This window comes from Lichenostomus cassidix, chromosome 6 (assembly GCF_008360975.1).
Source record: "Lichenostomus cassidix isolate B80296 chromosome 6, HeHo_3.0, whole genome shotgun sequence".
In the NCBI taxonomy this organism is placed as follows: domain Eukaryota; kingdom Metazoa; phylum Chordata; class Aves; order Passeriformes; family Meliphagidae; genus Lichenostomus; species Lichenostomus cassidix.
This window is the reverse complement of record NC_139487.1, coordinates 22,206,467-22,229,189: the sequence shown is the minus strand read 5'-3', so window position 1 is coordinate 22,229,189 and position 22,723 is coordinate 22,206,467. Positions and strand designations below refer to the sequence as shown.

At 37.6% G+C, this 22,723-nt stretch overlaps 1 protein-coding gene across 21 annotated transcripts in view; it reads left to right on the top strand.

Moving 5' to 3' along the window:
* Nucleotides 1–22,723, top strand: part of KCNMA1 (potassium calcium-activated channel subfamily M alpha 1) — a 430,367-nt gene that overhangs the window by 370,713 nt on the left and 36,931 nt on the right. For all 21 annotated transcript variants that reach the window (XM_085063987.1, XM_085064006.1, XM_085063988.1 and 18 more), the window contains 3 exons: nt 7,431–7,554; nt 10,464–10,688; nt 13,840–14,032. In XM_085063987.1, the coding sequence (XP_084920113.1) occupies nt 7,431–7,554; nt 10,464–10,688; nt 13,840–14,032 (542 nt within the window). The remainder of the gene's footprint in view (nt 1–7,430; nt 7,555–10,463; nt 10,689–13,839; nt 14,033–22,723) is intronic.

Below are 22,723 nucleotides of genomic sequence, written 5' to 3'. Positions count from 1 at the left end.
TGAGGAATGGTACCTGGGTTTTGAAAAGACTGTGGTGGGTTGATGGTGACTGATGCCAGACACCCACGAAAGCTGCTTTCTCACTCCCCTCCACAGCTGGGCAGGGGAGAGAAAATATAATGAAAGGTTCATGGGTTGAGATAATGACAGAGATCAGTCAAAAAACAGACTCACATTAGAAGTATTAATTGAATTTATTGCTGACAAAATCAGAGCAGAATAGTGACAAGTTAAAACACCTTCCCCCCACTTCTTCCTCCTTCCCAGCTCCACCTCCTCTCCCTAGAGGTGCAGGGAGATGAGGAATGGGGTTTATGGTCAGCAATCACACGTCATTTCTCCCGCTGCTCATGGAGAGGAGTCCTTCCCTGCTCTGGTGTGTGGTCCCTCCCATGGGAGAGTTCTCCATGAACTTCTCCAATCTGTGTCCATTCCAGGGGCAGCAGTTCTCTGCAAAGTGCTGCAGTCTGGGTCACTCTTCCACTGAGTGCAGTTCTTTAATGACAGGCTTGCTGCTCCAGCATGGGTCCTCCACAGGGTCACAAGTCCTACCAGGAAACCTGCAGCAGCCTGAGCTTCTATCTCCATGGGTCTGCAGGTCCCTGCCAGGAGCCTGCTCCAGCATGATCCTCCTATGGGGTCACTGTTTCCTCTCAGGCATTCACCTTTTCCAGCATGGGTCTTCTCCATGGGCTGCAGGGGGATCTCTGCATCCCTGTGGACCTCCATGGCTGCAGGGGGACATCCTGCTTCACCATGATCTTCACCACGGGCTGCAGGGGAGCCTCAGGTCTGGTGCCTGGAGCACCTCTTCCCTCTCCTTCTCTACTGACCTGGTTGTCTGCAGAGCTATTCCTCTCACATGTTCTCACCCTGCTCTTCTCTGGCTGCAATTACATCTGCACCATAACTTTTCCTTCTTCATAAATATGTTATCACAGAGGCCCCACCACCATTTCTAATTGGCCTAGCCTTGGCCAGCAACACATCCATCTCAGAGCAGGCTGGCACTAGATCTGCTGGACATGGTGGAAACTTCTAGCATCTTCTCACAGAAGCCACCCCTGTAGCTCTCTTGCTACTGAAACCTGGCCATGCAAACCAAATACAGTAGTTGTTATAAACCATGGGAATAAGAACAGTATCTTTTTTTTTTTTTTGAGGTTACTTGAAATCTTGAAAGAGTCTTTTTGGGATGAGAGAGCAGTTTCAGGAAAGGAAAGGAGAATTTTCCAGCAAATAAAAAATATTATTTTTATAAAGTTCAGGGTGAGAGAAGATCTACTCAGATCAAGGCAATGGAAATAAAAAGTTTTTTAGCTATAAACTGGGTTTAAAGAAAAGAATGTATTGTTATAAACATCAACTTGCAAAAGTGGTAGCTTTTATCATAAGGTCACACATGTCATTTAAGTGATAAAAACTCTCCTTGTTTTTATCACTTATGTCACTTAATGGTGGGTTTATTTTTTTACAAATGAGAAATTATTTTTTCAGGTACATTTTCCTACCGCTCAAAGAGTGCTAGTTCTGCAACTTCAGTAGGTTTAAATGGAAAATATTAAAAACAAAAGATACATTGACTGTGTGCCTTGTCTCCCCCTCATTAAATTGCTTATGCTAAAGTCTAGAAGTTAACTATATTGTTACTTTTTTATGTGAGAGGCTTCAAGGTTTCATACTTCAGAAGCATATTCTGATCATGTCCTGAGGTATCAAGACACTCTAAAAAGCAAGGTTCTTACAGTAAACAGCTTTGGATCAGTGCTGTTATTAGTCTTGATAAATTGATGTGAAATCTTCAGTGAGGCTTCTGAGAATAATAAAACCAGCAACATCTGGGCAGAGCAAGAGGGAAGAAAGGAGAATTAGCACTGTAATTCGTTCCATAAACTGGACAAGGCACTAGGTACCAGCCACTGTATTAGGTATAGTCTTCTTCGTAGATTTATGGAAAAGGCAGTATGAGATTGCAGTAATATTAGGATAGCTTCTGAATATGACAATGAAAGCATTTAGCAGTAAAATGCAGGTTTTCTTTCTCTTGTCACACTGGGTTTTCTTCTCTAAAGCCTGGTGCATCTGGGCACTGAATCCTTACAAATTTCATTTCTGATTAACCTGTGAAAGGAAAGATCAGTGAGAGAGTGTCATTAGTGTAACACACATAGGCAACAAATTCTCATTACAACTTAATGCCGTCCACACAGACTGCAGGGTCACAGGGAATGGCTAATGGTAGCCGACAAATGTTGGGTGTATTAGTCACAAAACATTTGCTGAATTCCATCAGAATGTCGTGACAACCTTCATAGCTAGTCCCAGTGAGCTGCTGGAGTCAGTGGAGTTTTCCTGTGACAAGCCGTCACTCTACCTTGGTTGAGCTTTATAGCACCAGTCAAAGCAGTCAGAGAAGATTGAAGTGACAGAGGCCCACTGAGTAAATAGTGAAACATGCAGCACATCATGAAATATTCAGCCAGGGTGTAAAAGCTCTAAATGCTTTTTCAATTATTAGCACCTGCACTGGCTGCATACATCTAACACTAACAGCATGTTAATTGCCACAATTTGTTAGGGTAGTTGTGGGAGAAATTTCAAAGGCATGAGACATTCTTTAGTGTGTCTTCAATTCCTCTCTTCCCTTCAGCAAACCCGCTCCTTCCTGCTAAAATTAAGCATCTGTGTGCATGCACTTGCTAAGACACATCCACATCCCCATAAGTCAGGTAGGAAAACTCAAAATTCCTGAACCACAGGCAGGGCAACTTTAAAGACTCTGAATCTTGTGCAGGAGACAGCTGAGCATCTTTTTGTGCACAAAATCCACATGTATTATATCTACCTGAGAAGGGCACAGTTGCAGACTTTAACAAACACAGGTTAAAGAAGAGTTGTGTTTTTCTCAGGTGTGTTTTGCCATTGACTATATATAGGGAGAATTTTATTGGAGGGCAGAATAAAAGGTGGCCAAGACATTGTCTTACTAATGTGTAAAGACTAAGAGATTACAGTTTATTTTCTTACAACACCAGGGTCCTCCCTACTGGTCACACTGTTGTTGTTCACAGTAATCAGCACATGAATAGTTCCACTGCAGATCAAGGAGGGGATGTTGCTCTAGCACTCAGTTGCATATGAATAATAGCAGGAGGGCTAAGACAAGGGTGACATAATACAAGGGTATGTTCAACTACAGACATTTAATGAGGAAACTGTTTAGTTCTGAATGGTCTTTTCAGTTCTGTCCATCCCCAGTCAGTACCCAAAGTTTCAGACTCAAAATCTCCGATTTTGCAGTAGTTATAAACGTGTACTAGGGAAGCAGTGCTCTTTAAAATGTAATGTTGGTTTGCTGTAAGTGCGATTTATGGTTTTGCTTTAGGCTGTTGTCTTCCAGGCAAGCTTTTTGGGTTTGCAGCTGTAGCATGGCATTTAGCATCGTTTTCAAGTTTAATTGCACATAAGTGGCATTATATGCTCTTCAAAACTTTGAAAAGATGGTATTTTGCTCTTCATTTTAAGTCATGTGTATGTAATATCTGCCATAAGAACCAGAGGAGCTATTTTTAAACTGGGGTTATGGATGAGAGAAATTTAACTTTTGTTCCTTTCCTCCCATACAGGCTATACATGCCTGTTTTTCCTAGCTGGAATGACCAAAGGCTTTGGTCATTGCATGTTGTAAAAACCAACATCTTAGTTAAAACAAATACTATTGATTTGTTGGTTTAGTTGATAGGAAGTGCTTTTCTTCCTATGATTTGAATTCTTGAAGCAGATGACTGCAGCCCTGGAGAACATAATAGATGCAGCATGAATATAAGCATTTCTCCAGTAACCTGCCAGCGTGACTCAAGCACAGCTTGACAGGGCCATCTTCAAGGATGAGGAGGCAGAGAGGCTCTAGAAACATTCAGTCCAGGATTTGGCTGTAAGGGCAACAACTGTAATGCTTTGTGTAATATAAATTTTAATGGGAAGAGGGTGTCCAAATGCCTTAGGCAAATTTGACAGCTTTGGCCTATCTGTGTGTCTATCTTAATTAATTTTTAGTATTTGCAAAACAGGTTTAGATCATCAGATTAATGAGGGTGTTTATGTCCAAAGTAGTAATACTGTTTTATCACTGTTGTGATCAATTCAGTTTTTAAGTACATAAGTCGGTGTACCTTCTGATACATTTAGTGACATCTGAGGACAAAGTTGGACCTTAGTAGCAAACAGTTTCCAATGTTCATACACATCTTCAGGGATCCCTTTACTGTGAATGAAAGAACATTGGTTAAATTGATTAAAATAATATCTTAGCCCAGAAGATTTAATTTTAATAAACACCCTTACATGTATAGCCGCACAGATTCTGAAACAGAATGTGGCTAGTCACATCACAGAGTCCTTCTCAGGCAATAATCCATTCTCTTAGAGTAAAAATAGTACAACAATATCTTTTAGCATACTCATGTGTTCTGTGTCCCATCCTGTTTGCTTCCTTTAAGGTTCCCACTTGCTGTACTCCAAGAAGTAAAGCAGAGTCCAAACAGTTTATGAAACAGCAAATAAATGCATGTATTGTTTGAAAAAACCCAAAAACCTGAAGTTTTGGGGTTTCTTAAATCACAATTTATTACCTAAAACTTCAACAATAACTGATGATTCACATTCTTTGTTCTTTCCTCAGCCCACTTATGTTTAAGCCTAAAATATTCTAATAAATCTTCGGCACAAGCTACTTTCAATGTTCCCTTTTAGGATACAAAGCCCAAAAGAACTATGCTAGGCTTTAAGTGCTCACATTTTAAAAATTGCCTCAAACCTCAAGGCAGTTGACCATAATTGGATGTCAAATATGTGTTACCACCTGCTTTGTTATAACATTCCTTTCAATTTGTATCATTTTTGTGAATCATTTTTGTGACTGGGATTAGAGTATTGCTAAATACTCATTTGTGTTAAAGTTTCAGATGGTCTATTTAATTTTAAATCTCAGAGCTGGAACACTGAAAGGAAACACTGATTAGAAAACTAGAATGTGGCATTTAAAAAAATTGATTTATTATAGTTCCTCTGATGAAGAATAGGGGAGAAGAAAATTCCTTGTTATATGTGCTTTATTTCTGAAAGGAAAAGAAGGTGATTTGACCAGTGAACTTTGCTTTTGTTTCAGCGCTCCTCTAGAAAAACTCATGAAAAAATGTTTTGTGAAAGTACTGGGGGGAAAAAACCCTAACCCTGAAACAACAGAAAGACAAACATTTCTCAGTGGAAACTCCTGAAGATTCAGAATCTTTTGGCAAACTTCCTTATTTTGAAACATATAACTAATGCATTCCATTAGAAAAAGTAGCTGGGACAGAGCACCACTAAATGTTTGAACATTAGTACAACCTTCAAATGTCAGTGTGTTAATGGTTGCAGATCATAATGTTATTATCTTATTATTGCTACCTGCAACTCTGAGCAGATGAGGAATGCCCAGTGAGCAGCATCTCAGTCAGCTCTCAGGCAAAACTACCATGGATTCAGCTTGCTGATGGATGGAGGAGAAAATGCAGAATCTAGATATTTTTCTAGAAATGAAAAAAAAACCCAAAAAAAACCCAAACCACGACAACAAAACAACAACCAAATTCCCACAACAAACCCCTTTCTTACAGCTTTTTCATCTCTGCTTCCTACAAAAGAGGGAGCACAGTTATGTGAGGCCTTTCATTATTCAGCTTGGAGTAACTCAGAGATTTCAGGTAGTCCACTAGGGTTCCTCTGCTGCTAGTGGGTTATAGCAAAATCACTAAAATGTGTCTCTGTTGAGAGAATGTAAAAACTTTGAAAACATAGTGTTCCATTTTTCCAGATGAGTCTGATTTGTGTCTTTGCCATGTAGGGCATTGATTGTCTTAAAGAATCAGAAGATTCTGGTTTAAATGGAACATTGTATTTATAGTTTCTCACCTTTTTTTTAGCAACTTTCTTTGGATTTGACCCTGTTTGAGTCAAACATGTGAGAATTTCCCCCTGATTTCAATAGATGTGTAATCAGTCACTGTGAAATTACACTAGTTGATCAACCTGACTGAATTTGAGATTATAACTTTCATAGGAATGCAAGTGTAACTGTTGCATGGTAACTCAGCACACCATATTGAGGGTAGATTAACCTATGTCACATACTTTGTTCACAGTCTGCTGTAGCAGACTATGCACAAGAGAGGTTCTCACCACAGCATGCTGGTTCAAATGCTTTAAAAGCAGGAAACTTCCCAGTTTCAAGAGCTCAGACAATAAGGGCATTTCTTTAACAGTCTTTAAAGAGCAAGTTGCTTTAAAATTTGGATACCTGTCTCAGAGCACTTAACATATTCTTACGTTGCAAATACTTTCTTCTTTGAAATCTTACAGTTCTATATCAAGGTATTTCAAGCACTCATGACAAAAACCCGATGTAAAGACTGTGGCTTTCCAGACAAAGCACTATTAAATCGTGCTAAGTATAAGATTTTAGGGTCAGTTTACCCTGTACCTTGTGAATATGATTCTGCTAATGCTATTGTATAATGCAGTCACTTAGGGGTCTTCACCAGCATCTGAGAGTGTTGGAGTCACTTAGTACTTAGCTTAATGTTTGATTTTAGCATATAAATTAAAGAACTGTGTGTGCCTGTGCTTAGATGTAGCTATATAGCTGGAGAGCAAGTTCATAAAAATGTCTTTCATTTGCTTCTCCTTTGAGAAGCCTTGTGCTGTAAAATGTTGCTGCAGAAACACTTAGAAGGTTATCACAGGTAGAGATGTCAGAGAAAATGGACATTGTTGTTTGGTATTAAAATCATGTATTCCAGATGTGGGCATTTGTTAGTCAGTCTGCTCTAAAATGACATACTGTTGAATCTTTAAAGGGCTTCAGTTTGGGAAAGCAAAATATGATTGGGCAAATTGCTAAAATATTTAAAGTGCAGCCTGTTAAAGCTTTTACTGTGAAGAGCATCACGTCAGAAGTTGTATGTGGTAAAAGCAAGTAATTGGCCTTCCATACTTATGCCAGTCAGTCAGCATGGGGCTCTGTTCCTATCCCTTCTACTTCATTGCAGATGCCTATAGCAACTTTGATATTTATTTCAGAGGGGTGGGACTGGAAAAAAAAAAAATTTGTATGGGTGAGATGGTGTCAGAAAACCCTATTTAAAATTAAATGGTTATTGGTATAGAAGAGTATAGAAAGTCTTTGAAACTGCACCCAAAATATAAAAATTAACTTTTCTTTTTCTTGTGCAGCTTTTGTTTAAAAAGGTCCCTATTGAAAGCATGTTAAGGTGTAAATACATTTCATTTTTTTACTTTTATCCCTCTTTGTACACAGCTCTTGGGATATCTTTCCATCCATAATTCATAATATTTTCCATTTATGTTGTCCTCAACTTGTTTTTCCCCAGGCATGACCCCTTGTTAATTCCTGGCAACGAGCAGATTGACAATATGGATGCCAACGTGAAAAAATACGACTCTACAGGGATGTTCCATTGGTGTCCAGCCAAAGACATTGAAAAGGTCATTTTGGTAGGTATTGATGATAAGTTGTGTTTGAAAATAAGTTATTTAAACCACAGAACTGATGTCTAATGGATGAGTAAGTTAGTCTCTACCATCACAAAATCCAGTGTATTGAAATCAGCACAGAGTGATGAAACCGAAGCAAGGATTTTGGTTAAAATTTTTTTATTACATAAACCTTTATGCCACTGAAACAATAAAAATTCATGCAGTATAGGGAATTTCTTTTTCATAAGCTGAAACTTGCATATTTGGTTTAAATCTTTAAAGAATTAAGATCAGAAATACTTAAATGCTTTCATACCCCATTTTTCTCTTTACACAAGGCAGTAATGTTTCTAACACAGGCATATGCTCTTTTGACTTATCTCTTATTTGTTGATGTTTTATTAATTATTGTGAATATTTTTTTAATTAATTTTGCTCTCTTAGAACTTCTCTCTCAATTCCCAAAATTTCAAGATTCCCAAATAGGTCAGAGCAAGCAGTGCTACTACTCTGACTCTAGCATGTTGCAGTGAGCCTTGCCTATGTTTGTTTCATTTCTTTAACTGGGAAAACCATCAAACTGACTCAAGTCATTAAAAATAATTAGGAGGCCTATCACAGTCTATTTTGAAAGTTTATGCCACTTGTGTTCATGCACTCATACCTAAGAGTAGCAAGTAACTAATCCCAGATCTCACACGCAAAACTGATTATCTCTGAAATGAACTCCCTGGTGGATCTTCACTTTGTCGCACTTCATAAAGCTTTTCCCGAGCCTGCTCTCTTAGATTTTCCTGCACTGTGGCATGGTGTAGCCAACGATGGTGACAGCCCCAGTTATTCTAGCAATCAGGGGTTAAAAGCTTGTCTCCAGTTCTCCTTGGGGGTTTCTGTAATAACTCTGACATTGCCTGGAATTGCAATATCAGTATTTAAACAGTCAAGCAATTCCAAATTTTAGAGATGAAGCTTTGAGATGGAGTTTGCCTGAACAGCTTTAAATAGTATCATTTGTTTGTAATCAGCAGGCAAGAAGGGGTAGCCCTGCTTGTAGCCCTGCTTTACAAGACTTTGTAATAGACACAGATAGAAATCTGCCTTTGTGTTACAAACACATTTTAGCTGACAAACTACATGTTGCCCTACTTTGAAAACTGTTCCTCCAAAAATGGTGCTGGGGAGTGACTCAGTCATCATCTCTTGGTTATGCCGTGTTAGTTTTTTCCACTACCAGCCTGTGAATTTGTAAGTCTGTCCAGGTTCTTTCTTCTTCATGCATCATCACCAATAAAGACACTGCCAGCAAAATGCTTCCCTACATCTTTTCAAACTTGCAGTCCACAATTTATGTCTACAGTCACATCTATGCAAATTTAATGTTGTCTTTAGAGACCACACAAGTACAAATTAGTGCATAATTTGAAGATGATGGGATTTCCCAGGTTGTCTTCTAATTGGTACTTGATGATGCCCCAATCAGAAAAGAATTTGTTTTTCTGCCCAAGGTCTGTTTTGGCTCTGTGGCAGTCCAGCAATATCAGGTAGTAAGGGGTTTTTGCCATACATGGCTACATACAGATTTATGACTGTAGAATGACATTTTTTACATACTTGCTTTCAAGACTTGGTCTCTGTCTTGTAAAGACTAAATATTCCAAAGGCATAGGCAGAGGCATGGGACAACTTACATGTTTCACTTGAGGATTCGCTCATGTCTTCTGCTGTTTGAAGGGCCAAGATTACTCTCTTGGTCAAGCTGTATGAAAATCAATGTCATTGCCCTGGAGAAATTGAAAGCTCATGCATTTTTTAACTGATGACAAAACTTCTAATCAGAGTTCCCATTCTTCTGACATAATGAGCATATATGTCCTGCTTATTCAAATCTGTGTTGCACATCACCATGCTTCTGCAATTTAGAAAAATGGCACATACTGTGGATAAGTGGGAGGAAAATTTTGCAGTTCACCACTGTTTTAGTTTTACTCCTTGGCAAAACTTCTGTGTACAGAGTTTACAACTTCTTGGCATTATGATATTAGTGGATCTCCAGCTACTTGATGGAGCACAACAATACCAAGACTGACTCCAGAAATTAAGGTCATTTTTTCCTTGTGGCTTTATTTAATCATCTTGGCATTTGAGTTGCCTGCTCAACTGACCTAAACAATGCTGAAATTAGTGCAAAACTTTATTCTTTCATTGAGACAAGAAGACAATTCTGGGCATTGTTTAAATATTCTGCATGAGACCGTTTTCCTCAGTTAGTCCAATTGCCCTGAAAATTTAGTATTTGTCAAAAACTTGCACTTTTATTTTCTCACTGAGAGAATCTGTGGAGTATAGTGGGCATCCATTGTAAAGCAGAGCTGTGTAGAGCATTCGTGGATTGCTTCTCAGGGTAACAGCAGCTTGTCCTCAAATAGGAGCTTTGACTCTAAGAGACAAAGGTCCTCAATTCACAAGATCTGAGTAACATCACAAAGCCCCTCTGGGACCATGGGACACTCCACATTTTCCTTTTCAAATTGGTCCTGAAAAAACCCAACTAGTGATTTGCCAACTAGGGCATGATTTTGCCTCTCTTTTCTATAATCCTTAGCTAAACCTACAGTACTTTGATGGTAACCAGAGTCACAATCCACCATGTGTAGAAATTTACACAGGACCAGAATCTGGTCCAATACAATATATTCCCAAATGCCAAAGGATTTGCAAACAAGAACAGTTTTTATTTTCTGCTTAGGACATTTAATGAAAGATACATGAGGGTAAAATGAACAGCTGTTATCAAACTGCTTCTTTGTGCATGGACAATATTGACAGTTGTATTTCTCCTGGTTTTAAACTCAATATATGATTTAAGATTCCCTTTGTTTCATTTTTCCCTTGTCTTTTTGTTTTGTTTTGTTTGTTTTTGTTTTTAGACTCGAAGTGAAGCAGCGATGACAGTTTTAAGTGGGCATGTAGTCGTTTGCATATTTGGGGATGTTAAATCTGCTTTGATTGGATTAAGAAATTTAGTGATGCCATTACGAGCCAGCAACTTTCACTACCATGAACTCAAGCACATTGTGTTTGTGGGTTCACTTGAATACCTGAGAAGGGAATGGGAGACACTGCATAACTTCCCCAAGGTTTCAATCTTGCCTGTAAGTTCAAAAGCCATATTATTGATACTTTGTTATTTAGGACACCAACTGGACAGATTCGTATTGACTTTGATCTTAGGCTTTTTTACTTTTGTCTACTTATAGGCCTGAGGACTTAGATTTTCCCTTTACTGTGTCTATGAAAACAGAGCCCTGTGAGACCTTATTAGAAGATATTTGCTGCAGTGTTTGGTTGCTCGTCATCCTCATCAGATGAATTTCAGCTGCTATCAGATGTATTAGCTGTGTTATGTATTGAACATTCACTGTAGTGCACTGCATGCAGCCAGTTCTGATGTTGTGATTTCCCTGACAGAATGACAGTAGTTATTTATGATATTATTTATGTATTTATACCCACAAAACCCTTGAAAAAAAATATTGTTACTCTATCTACGTAATATTTAAATGTATTCATAAAGACTTCCTGTGGACTGGCCTGCTTTATAAGGAGCACTGCCATGGCATTTCAGTTCAGAGTCGTGTATGGAAGTGTAGCAAAACCCTGACCCTTTTAAAATCAATGAAAAGCTCCTATTGATTTTAGTAGGCACCACCACTAAAACCACAAAGGTCCTTTTTCTCCTATGTATCATTCTGATTCACTCTTATGACCAAAATGTAGAATCAAGAGCTCCAAGACTAACAAATGAAGCCCTCCAAGCTTGTGATCTTAGGTGACCATAGCTGTAAATGACAAGTGAGAGCCCATGGTGTAGGTATGAAAGAAAATGCTCTGTAGGTTATATAGTAAAGTTAGTTCAAGTGGTTTTTTTCAGAATGAAAAATTATGAGATTACTAGTTTTTAATAATCATATTTCAGCAGTTAAAAGTAAATCAATGATGGATGTAACCTTAACTGAATAACTGGAAAAATAGCTATAGAATGAAAGGACTGTCTTTGCTTTTTGATTAATTCAGACTGTAGGTCTTTGTTACTGTAAATGCGTTTTAGTGTTAGCCCTTGGCATTCTTCTGTAACCTGATCCAACAGATGGTGTCACAAGATTCTCTGCTGTCACAAAAATGGTGTCAATATCAGATTTGGTCAGTTAATATCCTCCTCTTTCTGCCAATTCCTTTTAATTCCAGTCACTGTGAAGGCTAAAGACTAGGGAATCAGAATTAAATTGATAATACTGTTGAACTATCAAGCAGAATAGAATCCTGCTACTGCTTCCAGTATATAATGTGTATTTGCTATTATAATGTGTTCTTGGAAAGTTTTGATTCTGAATTCTGAAGGGACATTAAAGAAATGTACACCAGCTTTACCTTCCCCAGTTTACACCAAAATTCAGAGTAGCTTTAGATTAATTTTTACTTGAACAGCTTCAATAGTTAGTTGATGCACCTCTAAAAATACAGAATTTTATAAAGGAATTGTATCTGACAAAGTAATCAAGGGTGCTGAAGACCACTCAGACTTCATTACTGTTTTTTCCTTTTTTTTCCCCCAGCCTGTCTGGTTCAAAATGGTGATATAAAGTTAAAAATAGCAGCATTTTTCTGATCTAATTATACTAATTTAAAAATCTACTTAAATTTTGGAGATTATACTTGTAGGAAACGTGTTAAAGGGAGGCCACTTTCCTATTTCTCTGTGCTTTGGCTCACGAGGTAAAACTTGCAGCTGATATTTGATGGAGATGTGGTTACAGCTGAATATAAAAACATTTGTTCTGGTTTAAAAGAAAAAAGTGGAATTGAAAGTCTGTATTAAAAGAGACCTTTAAGCTGCTGAGTAAACTCTTAAAAAGTAGACAAATGCCAATTTTAAATATCCTCAGGCAGCCTTAATTCTGTCCCTTTGCATGAAATCATTAGGAGTGAGCCTTTAATTAATTACATGATTGCATATTATTTTTCCCCACAGGAATCCTGCTTCACTTGATGCACAGTACAGACACAAAGGGCAGGATTAGGCAGCTGGAATAGTCATATTCTAACTTTCGAGCAGTTTATAATGAAATCATATCTGTTTCATACATACTGTTTTTCACGAGGTTTAATGCCTCAAATTATTGAAAGTTACATGGAATAATTGAGCTGGCCATCCCTGAATGAGAATTGAGCTTTTCCTTCACTGTGTGCATTTCAAATTTACTTTTGCATTGAGTACTCTCAGTGGCATTGAGGAGATGTTCGCCATGAATGATCAGGAGATGGAAGAGTAGGGTCTTGATTTTATGAAAGTTGCTGTGTGACAAGGGGACAGTTATGTCTCCTCATCATTAGGGTCTTTGGGTACCAAACCATGTGAGGCAGCAGAGCAGAATCTAGTTTCCATTAAAAAAAAAAAAGTCTTTTTCCTGGACCTTGCAGCCCCTGTGACATAGACGTAATATTCTGTAACTGCAATTGTGGGCTGTTGGAAGTGAAAGGCAAATTTAATTTCAAACAAAAAATATTGTGTTAAGTGTCATATCCCAGTTCTTTTAACTATGAAAAAAAATCAACAGGCTACCAGAACATTTTATTTTAGTGATTGCATTCTCTGATTGAGAATTGTGGAGCAGGGAATGTTGCATGAGTTGTGCCCATTAGGATAAAGTCCTGCTTCTGTTTCAAGGGGTTTAATCACACAGCTTTGAAGATCAGTGTGTTTTCCTTCTAGAAGCACCTAAAGCGTGCTTTGGAAAGGATTAACCTTTTCTCTGTATTGCTTTAGGTAGAAAAAATAGCTTTATCCTGATTGCAGTTCAAATGTGCTGGACACGTAATGCTTTCCTGTTTAAATTGCTGTTCTTTTGCCCAAGACCATTGTGACTTGGTAGTAGATAAATAGACATTTAAAACACCCCCCTTGTTATATTCAGAGAGCCAGAGGTTGCCACATGATAGCAACTTAAATCAAGACAATTTCAAGTCACCGATGAGATGTAGAATGCTGGCATTATTCCTGTTTCTTGTTTGTTAGTAAGAGCTTGACTGAGTATTGAGACTGAACCTAAAATGCTGCCATCAGCACCAACTACCCTTTAGATTAGCACACATCTCCTATTCCCTGGCACATAGTTAGACCAGCTTAATGTCAGAGCATAAAAAAGATACTTGTTAAATAATTTCCCAAAGCTCCTGCTCAATCTTTAATTTGTTTTTCTTTTTTTCCCCTTCTGCAACCCCCCTTTTTTTTTCCCTGTGCCGAAGGGTACGCCATTAAGTCGGGCTGATTTAAGGGCTGTCAACATCAACCTCTGCGACATGTGCGTTATCCTGTCAGCCAATCAGAATAATATTGATGATGCTTCGCTGCAGGACAAGGAATGCATCTTGGCGTCACTCAACATCAAATCTATGCAGTTTGATGACAGCATTGGGGTCTTGCAGGCTAATTCCCAAGGTAAGGACTGCCCTATAATACTTCTCTGCAGTGCCTACAGGGGACAGGACCTGGCAGGAAGAATATCCCTCACTCAGTAATTCAAAGAGCCCTACATCAGCTTGCTTGACAGTTAAACCTGCTGATTGGTATGATGGCTTTTAAAGGGACAGTCACGTAGTTTCTCTGCTACATCACAAAGCACATCTTTTAGAGTGGAAGCGAAAATGAATGAACATGAAACTGGCATTTTTTTCTCATTTTAAAATTTTCTTAGATGATATATAAAACCATTGTTTTCTCACTGTTCTTACAGGGGGAGTTGCTGTTACATAACCAATGATACCTTGCAGTTATTATTTGGAATAGCTGAAGTTTCTGTCTAACGATATTTCTTTTTTGTAAAATGCATTGAAACCACAGAGAAAATTCAAGTTTGAGTAACACAAGCCAAAAAGTAAAATAAAAAGAACAAGAACTTCAAATTTTCTTTCCAGCTCTGGCGCCTTCTTGCTCAAGAAGCCACTGAGAATTAACTCAAAGCTGATTTCTTCCCATAGTTTGACATGTACTCATCCCATTTAAGAACGTTGAACAAAATCCTTCAGTCTTTCCTGAGAGTAGGGGACTGATTCATAGGTAGCCAAAGGCTATTTTACACCATCTGTGCCTGTGCAAAGCAGCTGCAAAGCAGTCATAAGCACCCTGGCAAAGACCATCAGTGTAAAAACAATCATCTTCCCATCCCTGAAGGGTCTTGCAACTCATGCAGCTGAAGTCCTACCTTTGATAAACCTATTAACTGCTGCAGTAAATATTCCCTCTGGATCTAGCTCTGCTATAAATGTAGGTGGAAAGGATTGTGCTTTGGTCTGCAGTTTCCCTGTGAGCCTGATCTAGAGATAGTTTTCCCTCAAGGACTGTGAGAACTAAGATTAAGTTCAAGTTTTTCTCTTCACACTCTAATCAGGAAATAGGAATTATATGCCAAAAATCAGAGGCTGCAGTGTAACTTCTTGAATATAGAAACTTGAACATAGAAAATTCTTTCTTAGAATCAGAAATAAAATGATGAAATTTAATACTGGAATTAAATTGTACTAAAAGTTTGAAGTTGTCAAAGTCAAACTTACAGTTCTCTGGTTAAAAAGTAGATTAAGAGAAGAAGGGGAAGACACTGGTTGTTGTCTATCCCATAAGTGTTCAAAGTTTCAAATCGGTGGTCAGGAAATAATACAAGCCCGAATATTTTAGAGTTCTTTCCTCATAAGTTTGTGAGACCGACTTGCTCACAATCTGATAGCTTATAGTCATGATTGGGAAACTCATTGCAGAAGTGGAAGACAGGCCCAGAGGTTCCTTGTTTCACTGATTTAGACCTGGTATTTGAAGTTCTGTGTCTCAAACCTAAATCTGTACTTTCACTAGCAGGCTAATGGCTATTCATTGATGAATGTCTCTCAGTCTCCTATCACACACATTATTAAAATAATCAAGAATTTCTTCTTGAGCATGAGCAGTCTGAGAGAATTTTCCTCTTCTATTTTTGTTCAGAAGTTAGAGACATTTCCAGCACCTGACTGTTGTATTTTACCTCTGGGAGTACACAGGATCTTAGACCATCCCTCAGTGAGGATGGGGAAATCAGTCAATATCCAGTTTTGTGCACCACATGAACACCTGTCATTCTGTACTCCCCATCCTTGGAACTATTCAAGACCTGACTGCATAAACCTGGAAGAAGCTGATCTGACCTCCTAGCTGACACTGCTTTGAGCAGGAAATAAGACCAGAGACCCTCCGATGTCCCTTCCAGACCGAATTGTTCTGTGAATCTATAATACTCAGGTTGCTGCTACAGCGTTAGCCCCCACTGGCCATGGTCCAGATCCCTTTAGCCCTGTTAAATGTTGCTGATGCAGAGAAGCAGAGGAACAATAGGTGAGCACATTCTAAGAAGTTTTTGACATTTCTTCAGGTAAATACCAGACTGCATGTGAAAAAATAAAAGGTGACTCTTCCCATAGCTGTTCTGGGGAAACAGGGCATAACATAAGGCAGGCAACCAGCAGCCTATTTTAATTGAGAGCACTGACTAAGGAGGGGCTCTTGTAAGCCCAGTTGCCTCAGAAAATAATTATCTGCACAGTAAATGCTCTGTTTATGATATCCACAACTCCTGAATTGGTTGTGTTCCTTTCAATGCAGTAAATTTTCCTGAAAGACCTTGAATAAAATGATTAGACTGTCAGAAGCAGTTAGATCAGTAGATAGCAGAAACTTTACTGGAAATTATATGCAATGTGACATTTTTGTCTGTGAAATGCAGCTTTAACATACGGTGGACACAACTATCATGACAATTATATAAACTAGGTGATTCAACTTTTGCTGGTCAACAAGCAGGCTATTAGAACAAACTCATACACTCTTACTGGCAATTAAGTACCTTTATTTGCAGAGCAAGTTGTCATTTTACATTTGTGTATTGCTTGACATACTCATCCTTAACACAATAGCTGGTACAAACTACAAGTGTTGCCAATCTGAGTTTTTCCAAATCTTAATGTATGATTTTGAATTAAGACATTCTCATCAACATCAAGTTTCGGATCTTTTGTGTTGTTCTTTTATGTTACTTCTGTTACTGGTCATCAGAAACACTGACATTAGAAAATTTGGAGGTGTGGCAGAAGGTCAGTTGACCTGTTACAGGATGTTGAAATGAGAAGAAATAAAACAAAATATGTGAGCAGTCTGAGAAATGTATGGGCTGAGCTGCAAGATTTTTGATGAGGGATTCAGCAATATAATGTTACCCTTGCTATTCTGAGTAAATATGAAGTATTATATATATACAGTTATAGTTATGTAGTTACTAAGTAGTGGAATCTCATATAAAAAACTGATATATAATTTTTGAAAAAATAAATACAGTCATTTAATTGAAGGTTATTGAATGCACAAGGATCTTTCTAGTTTGTATCTGTGATTAATTCATTTTAGCATCAGGCAAAAGAGGACACCAGTAAAAGAAGGGTGCCATAAAAAGCAGGATGCAAATTTATTTAACTGTCAGATAAGCAAAATCATTGGCAAGGGCTTAAGTACAGGGCTCTCTACCTATAAGCTCTACACTGGTATCAGGAAAAGAATCCACAATGCGGATTTCATTTCCTTTCTCCCAGAGCCTCATCTTCATCACCTAGTTTAACACCAAAGTCACTCCCAGTCCTAGGCATATAAACATTCATCAGTAGCCAACCCTCTGTACCCATCCAAACATGCCCTTTCCAGTGAGGACATAGCTTTGAAATGGAACCCAGGTGCAATCTGAGAAGAAATATCCCCTAGAAGGAGCAGGTGGGTGGACATATGTCAGCAAGCTTTGCTGAAAGGCAAAGTTCCGTAACAATAGGGCTGCCAACTCCCAGCAGATTAAGTTAACTGCTGAAAAATCAGCTCTGAATTATTCTGGTTTGCATCAACAAAGGATTTTCTCATTAGTAGTTCAAGATGAACTTAAAACACACACAGCCATTCTTATACAGAAACAAAGACTTGATAGTGCCTCCTTATGGTGTTAAAATATCCCCAGGTTTTTTGGACTAGTTAACAGTAATTATCTGGACCTTCTATAAACAGCGTGACAACCCTTTTTGTCCTCTAGCCTGCCTGTCTTGGGTCGTAACTGATCCTGCCAGAATTGCATCTTATCCAAGCATGGTGCTCTGCCTTGACATTCCACAAAAAAAAAAAAAAAAAAAAAAATCCAACTCATAGTTCCAAGACACAGGAAAAAATAATATTCTGGAGCAGAGCTACAAATGACCTGGCGTATCCAGAGGTGATGGCAGTAAACTATCTAAGTTGTCAAATCTGTGTTTGTCCATCAGCTGTCTGGCTACATGACCAAAGGCATGGCTACACAGAACTGTGAGTGGAAACAAGCTCTGTTCCTTAGAAGGAAAAGCTTACTAACTGTTCTGAAAGGATTTGCCGGTCTCCTTTACACAGAATGTGTACTTCTACTCAAAAATAACAAGTACTTTCAAACTGGAGCTGTGCTGTTCAAAGTTCTCACGTTGAAAGCATTCTCATTGCTGTCTGCATTGATTGTTTCAAGGCTGACTGGGCAGCTCCATAGGCTTGCTAATGGTTAGGGCTGCAGACTCCAATGTCCTGAAAATGAGCTTTTGGAAAGCATCAGGGCAGTTCATTGCCTTTGGGAGACCTAGAACCTAGATTCCAAGGACAGAAAGGCCAAAGTGTAACCCGCTGAAGCTGCAGCAAACTATTGCTTTCATTAAGATGTCTCAGATTTTAAAGTACAAAATGCTGTGAAGTGGGAGCTTGGCCCACCTCTTCACAAAATTACTCATAAACTCAGCTAAATGTCTTATTTGTGACAAGGAAGCCCTGTGTTTATCTTGATTTCCTCTTATAGATTTTGGCTAATTGTCTTCCTAGAAAGACTTTTGAAAAGGTGTCTGTTTGTGTTGGAGAAAAAGGTCACCCCCAGGTACAGGATATTTGTTTTTATTGTCCTTTCTGGTTTTGATTCTGTTCCCTCAAATAAAAATGGAGATTATTTTATCAAGAAGTACTTTGGAGAGCAAACCAGAGAATATTAGATCCCTAGTCATAACATTTTTCCAAAGCAGCCAGGAGGACTGAGTGTGGAATGGGTTCTGCCTTGGCTGTTAAGTGGGGAGACCTCCAGTAATTTTCCCTTCCTTCATTTTGTTAACATTTCCATCCTTTCTTCTTCAAGTATCATCTATTGCCTATTCCCATTTAGTTTTTCTTGTTTCTTGTTTTTTTTCTTAGAGTCCTACATTGTGGGAATTTTACTTGTTATTTTATCCACCAGATGAACATGGTCCAACACAAAATATTTATCTTCAGTTGTAACTAAAGCTGCTATTTGGCCTTCTTCCCAAAACCCAGAAAGACAATTATACCTAACTGTTTAGAGATTTATAAATACTGTACCAGAGTAGCCTCTGGGTAGTAACTTTAGATATCCAACTCAATAATTTTCTTTTATTGGATAGTGATTTAGATCTTATTTTGAGCCCTATATAATAAGAGCAGTACATTTCATTAAAAAACACTTACTAAACAATAAAGAAAAGTGATCTTATAGCTCCAAGCATGTCTAAAGTACAGAAAGGGGAGGCTGTATAGTAACATTTAGTCCACAGACATTCTAAGACAGATCACAGTACAGCAGTGTAGACGTATTTCTGCAAAGTAACAATTGCAGCTGTTTTCTGAATGACTTCAACTTATGAGAATTTTCCCTAGGAACACTATTTCAACACATGAGAGATCTTTTTAGGGCCTTCATTTACAGTTCTCATAATAGATCCTCCAACAAGAAAGAATAAAGAGAAAAACATAAAGGTTGGATGAACTCCTGGGTAATACATTTCATACATCATGGCAGGATTCTTCTGGGGAAAATCCTATAAAATCATGTAAACATACTCAGAATTTTACACGCTGACTTTCAGGTGTAACAGATTGCACAAGGTAAAATAACCCTGTGCAAGTTTAATTTCATTTGATCTAGTTCCTTTAAAAATCACTTACAACTTCATTGTTATCTTTTGTTGGATCTGTCTTAAACTTTGATTGAAAGGACAGAAACAGCCACAGTTTCATTAAATTTATTTCACAATCTGTTCATTAATTCTTGTATCATTGCAATTTTTATGGACTTAGCCTCACAATTTGCTGCAAGAAATTTCTTATTAAAATGAATTTGAGATCTGCTTTCCATTGTGCTTGCAGATAATATATTCTTTTCGACCTCTACCAATCACTAAATCTTGATTGCTTTATCACTGAAATGTTAGCAAAAAGGCAGAACAACCATATTATTGGGATTGAAAAGGAGAGAAAATTCTTAAATAAGGGGAAAGGATAAATTCTGTCTGAAGTCCTTTGTTAGCAAAGGTTTTGTGCCACTTTCAGAGATAACTGTGTTGTAATGCTGTTAGAGAAAACTTTTTATAAATTCAAAGCAACAGTTTTATTCCTGAGGGAGGAGGGTTTAGTGCATGTTAAATCTTATTTCTCTTATTTGATAATCATAAGTTTCAAAGTTAATATTTAAAAATATAGGTTTGGATGATCATAGATGCAGTTAATTTTTAGGCTGTTACAGAATATAATATTCTGTGGCAACTCCAGCACCGTTTCTTATGTTTACTTTGATGTATTTCCTGAAAGTATAGGAATAAAGAGCCTTGCTTTCAAATACAGAAAATCAAACTCTATTTAGCTGCACTAAATAATTGCAGAGTTTAAGGAGTTACTTAACCTCCTTGGGAAAGCTTATGAGTAAATGTAGAATATTAAATGTAGATGTAATATTAAAAATAAATAAATGAATAGTGCTGGCAAAAAGTGAAAGATTTGGGGTAGTTTTTAAAAGTGTCAAAGTGAGCTGTGACACTAGCTTTATTCTTTTCAACACCTAGCTTCCTGTGCATCTTTGTATATCAATGTCTTTTAGCCTGCAGAATGCTTGTTATATGTAAAGACAGCTCACAGTTACCTAATCCCCATAGATGTTGTGAAAGATATTCTCCTATGCACTATCAATCCTATCAGCCACATTTGCAAAAATGGTATTTTGCATTGACATCAGGGTTATTGATTTGCAGGACTCATAGTTTAGTGTCAGAGTTACACCTGATTAAGGACGTTTTTATACTGGGTTCTGAACGTTCCTTGTATTTTTGTTAGCATTGGTTGATGCAAAAGACAAAAATAGTAATAATCCAATTAACAGAATGTTCTGCTCAGTTGATTTTTTTTTTTTTTGACTAACTGAATTTTGACGTTGTAGTTTGGTTTCGTTACTGTTTTTCAAAACAAAGGCTGACTGTCTTAACTAATGAAGTTAATAACTGAAAAATGAGATAAGGGCTAGACGTCCCATATCACTGTTTACTCACAAAAAATAGTCCAATTTTTGAAGATCAGGTCACTGTGATAAATAACTCAGTATTACCTTTTTGCAACATGCACATAATTTCTTATCCTGCTGAACTAGATGGATCAGGTGATAGATGTTATTTATTTTATGGTAGCACACTGGAGCTCTAGATGGAATTAAGAGCTTGTTGTCATAGTCCTGATATATACAAGAATAAAATATGGCCTTTGCCCTGGCAAGTTTACAATCTGATGCCTTGCTTGTTCCAAAACTTATGTGCTCAATGTTATACAGGTTAATAAATCTCCCTGACTTCAATGAAACTGTCCACCTGTGTAAAGTTAGATTATGTGCAGGTCTTTGCAAGATTTGGACTTAAATAAAGACAGTGGGTGAGAGAGAGGCTGTTCTCTTAACTTTTTTCCTGTGCTGTCAAAACCAACTCTGTTAGGATCTTGCTAGGCTTTCAGTCTTCACATGAAATCCTTGATTTGAAAAGTTTCATCCTTCAAATTTTTTGTATTTTTCCTTGCACCTGGACACCAATATTGTCTGCCAGAATTACACATACAAACTAGTTTCTCACCTCTCTCAAAGTTTTCCTGGAAAGAGATAAAATCTATTAAGAAAAGAGGTTTTTCAATTCTGATGCAAATAAAACATTAAAAAGGTGTTGGATAAATGGCTGGAGAGACACATTTCCTTGACACAATATGTCTGTATTGAATGCTGTGAGTTCCTAGCCCAAATACCTTTAAGGTTTAACAATTGCTTCTTCCTCTTCTGCTTTAAGATACCTTCTGCTTCAGCCGGAGAAAAATAAAACTGGGCAAAGGAGTTAGATAACACAGTACATCAAACATGTGATCTCACACTTAAACTATAAGTATATTTAACCATCCCAAAACTGTTATAAATTTATGGTAACTCTGTTTTATTATTACTTGCTGTTCAGCATCTCAAAAGCAAACCCCCTATTATGAAGGTGTACTATTTTGTGCATTTCTGATGCTGAGGAATAAAAAAAAATGCACTCTTTTTATGAGCATTAATTATACACCAGGCAAGGAAGCAATTGCCTCTATGTTATGAAATATTAAATCAAAATGCTTCCTGTTCCCAGATGTCCCAGAGATAAATACAGCAGTATTTTGAAGCCCCACTTGGAGCTGTTTTCCCTGCAAATTTATAGTTTTGTCTCCATTTTCAGAAAACCCTGTTTTATGTGAAGTATAGCACTCTAGGTAGTTTTTAAGGAGCAAACTCCTCTGGAGTTGCCTATGTAGGCAACAACTCTTATGTAGATTGCACACAAGGGATCTGAAGTTGAAAGGCTCCTTTAAGATGACAAATGGGTTGAAAGTGTTATTGTCTTTGATTGCATGCCTTACATCATCTGTATGTAGGAATAAGAGAGCTATACTTTATCTTTAGCCATTTTATAAATATTTAAGTCCTTATAGTTGCCTAAAGATATTAAAGCATATTTTACAGTAGTTGGAATATAAATATTATATATAGCACAAGATACCAAAGTAGTTTAATGAATTCATAATTTTCTGTTCACTTTTATTGGAATGTGTTTTATGTTCCAAAACTTCCCATTTAAAGAGTAAGAGACCATTCTGCTCCCTGACGAGATGTGAGCCAATAGTGAATGTTACCAAGGCTCCTTTAAATGTGATATGAGGTTTCAATTAGCAAGAAGAAAGGGAACATGAGTATTAGAATGTACTGCACCAACCTCTGTGTTTTAACTT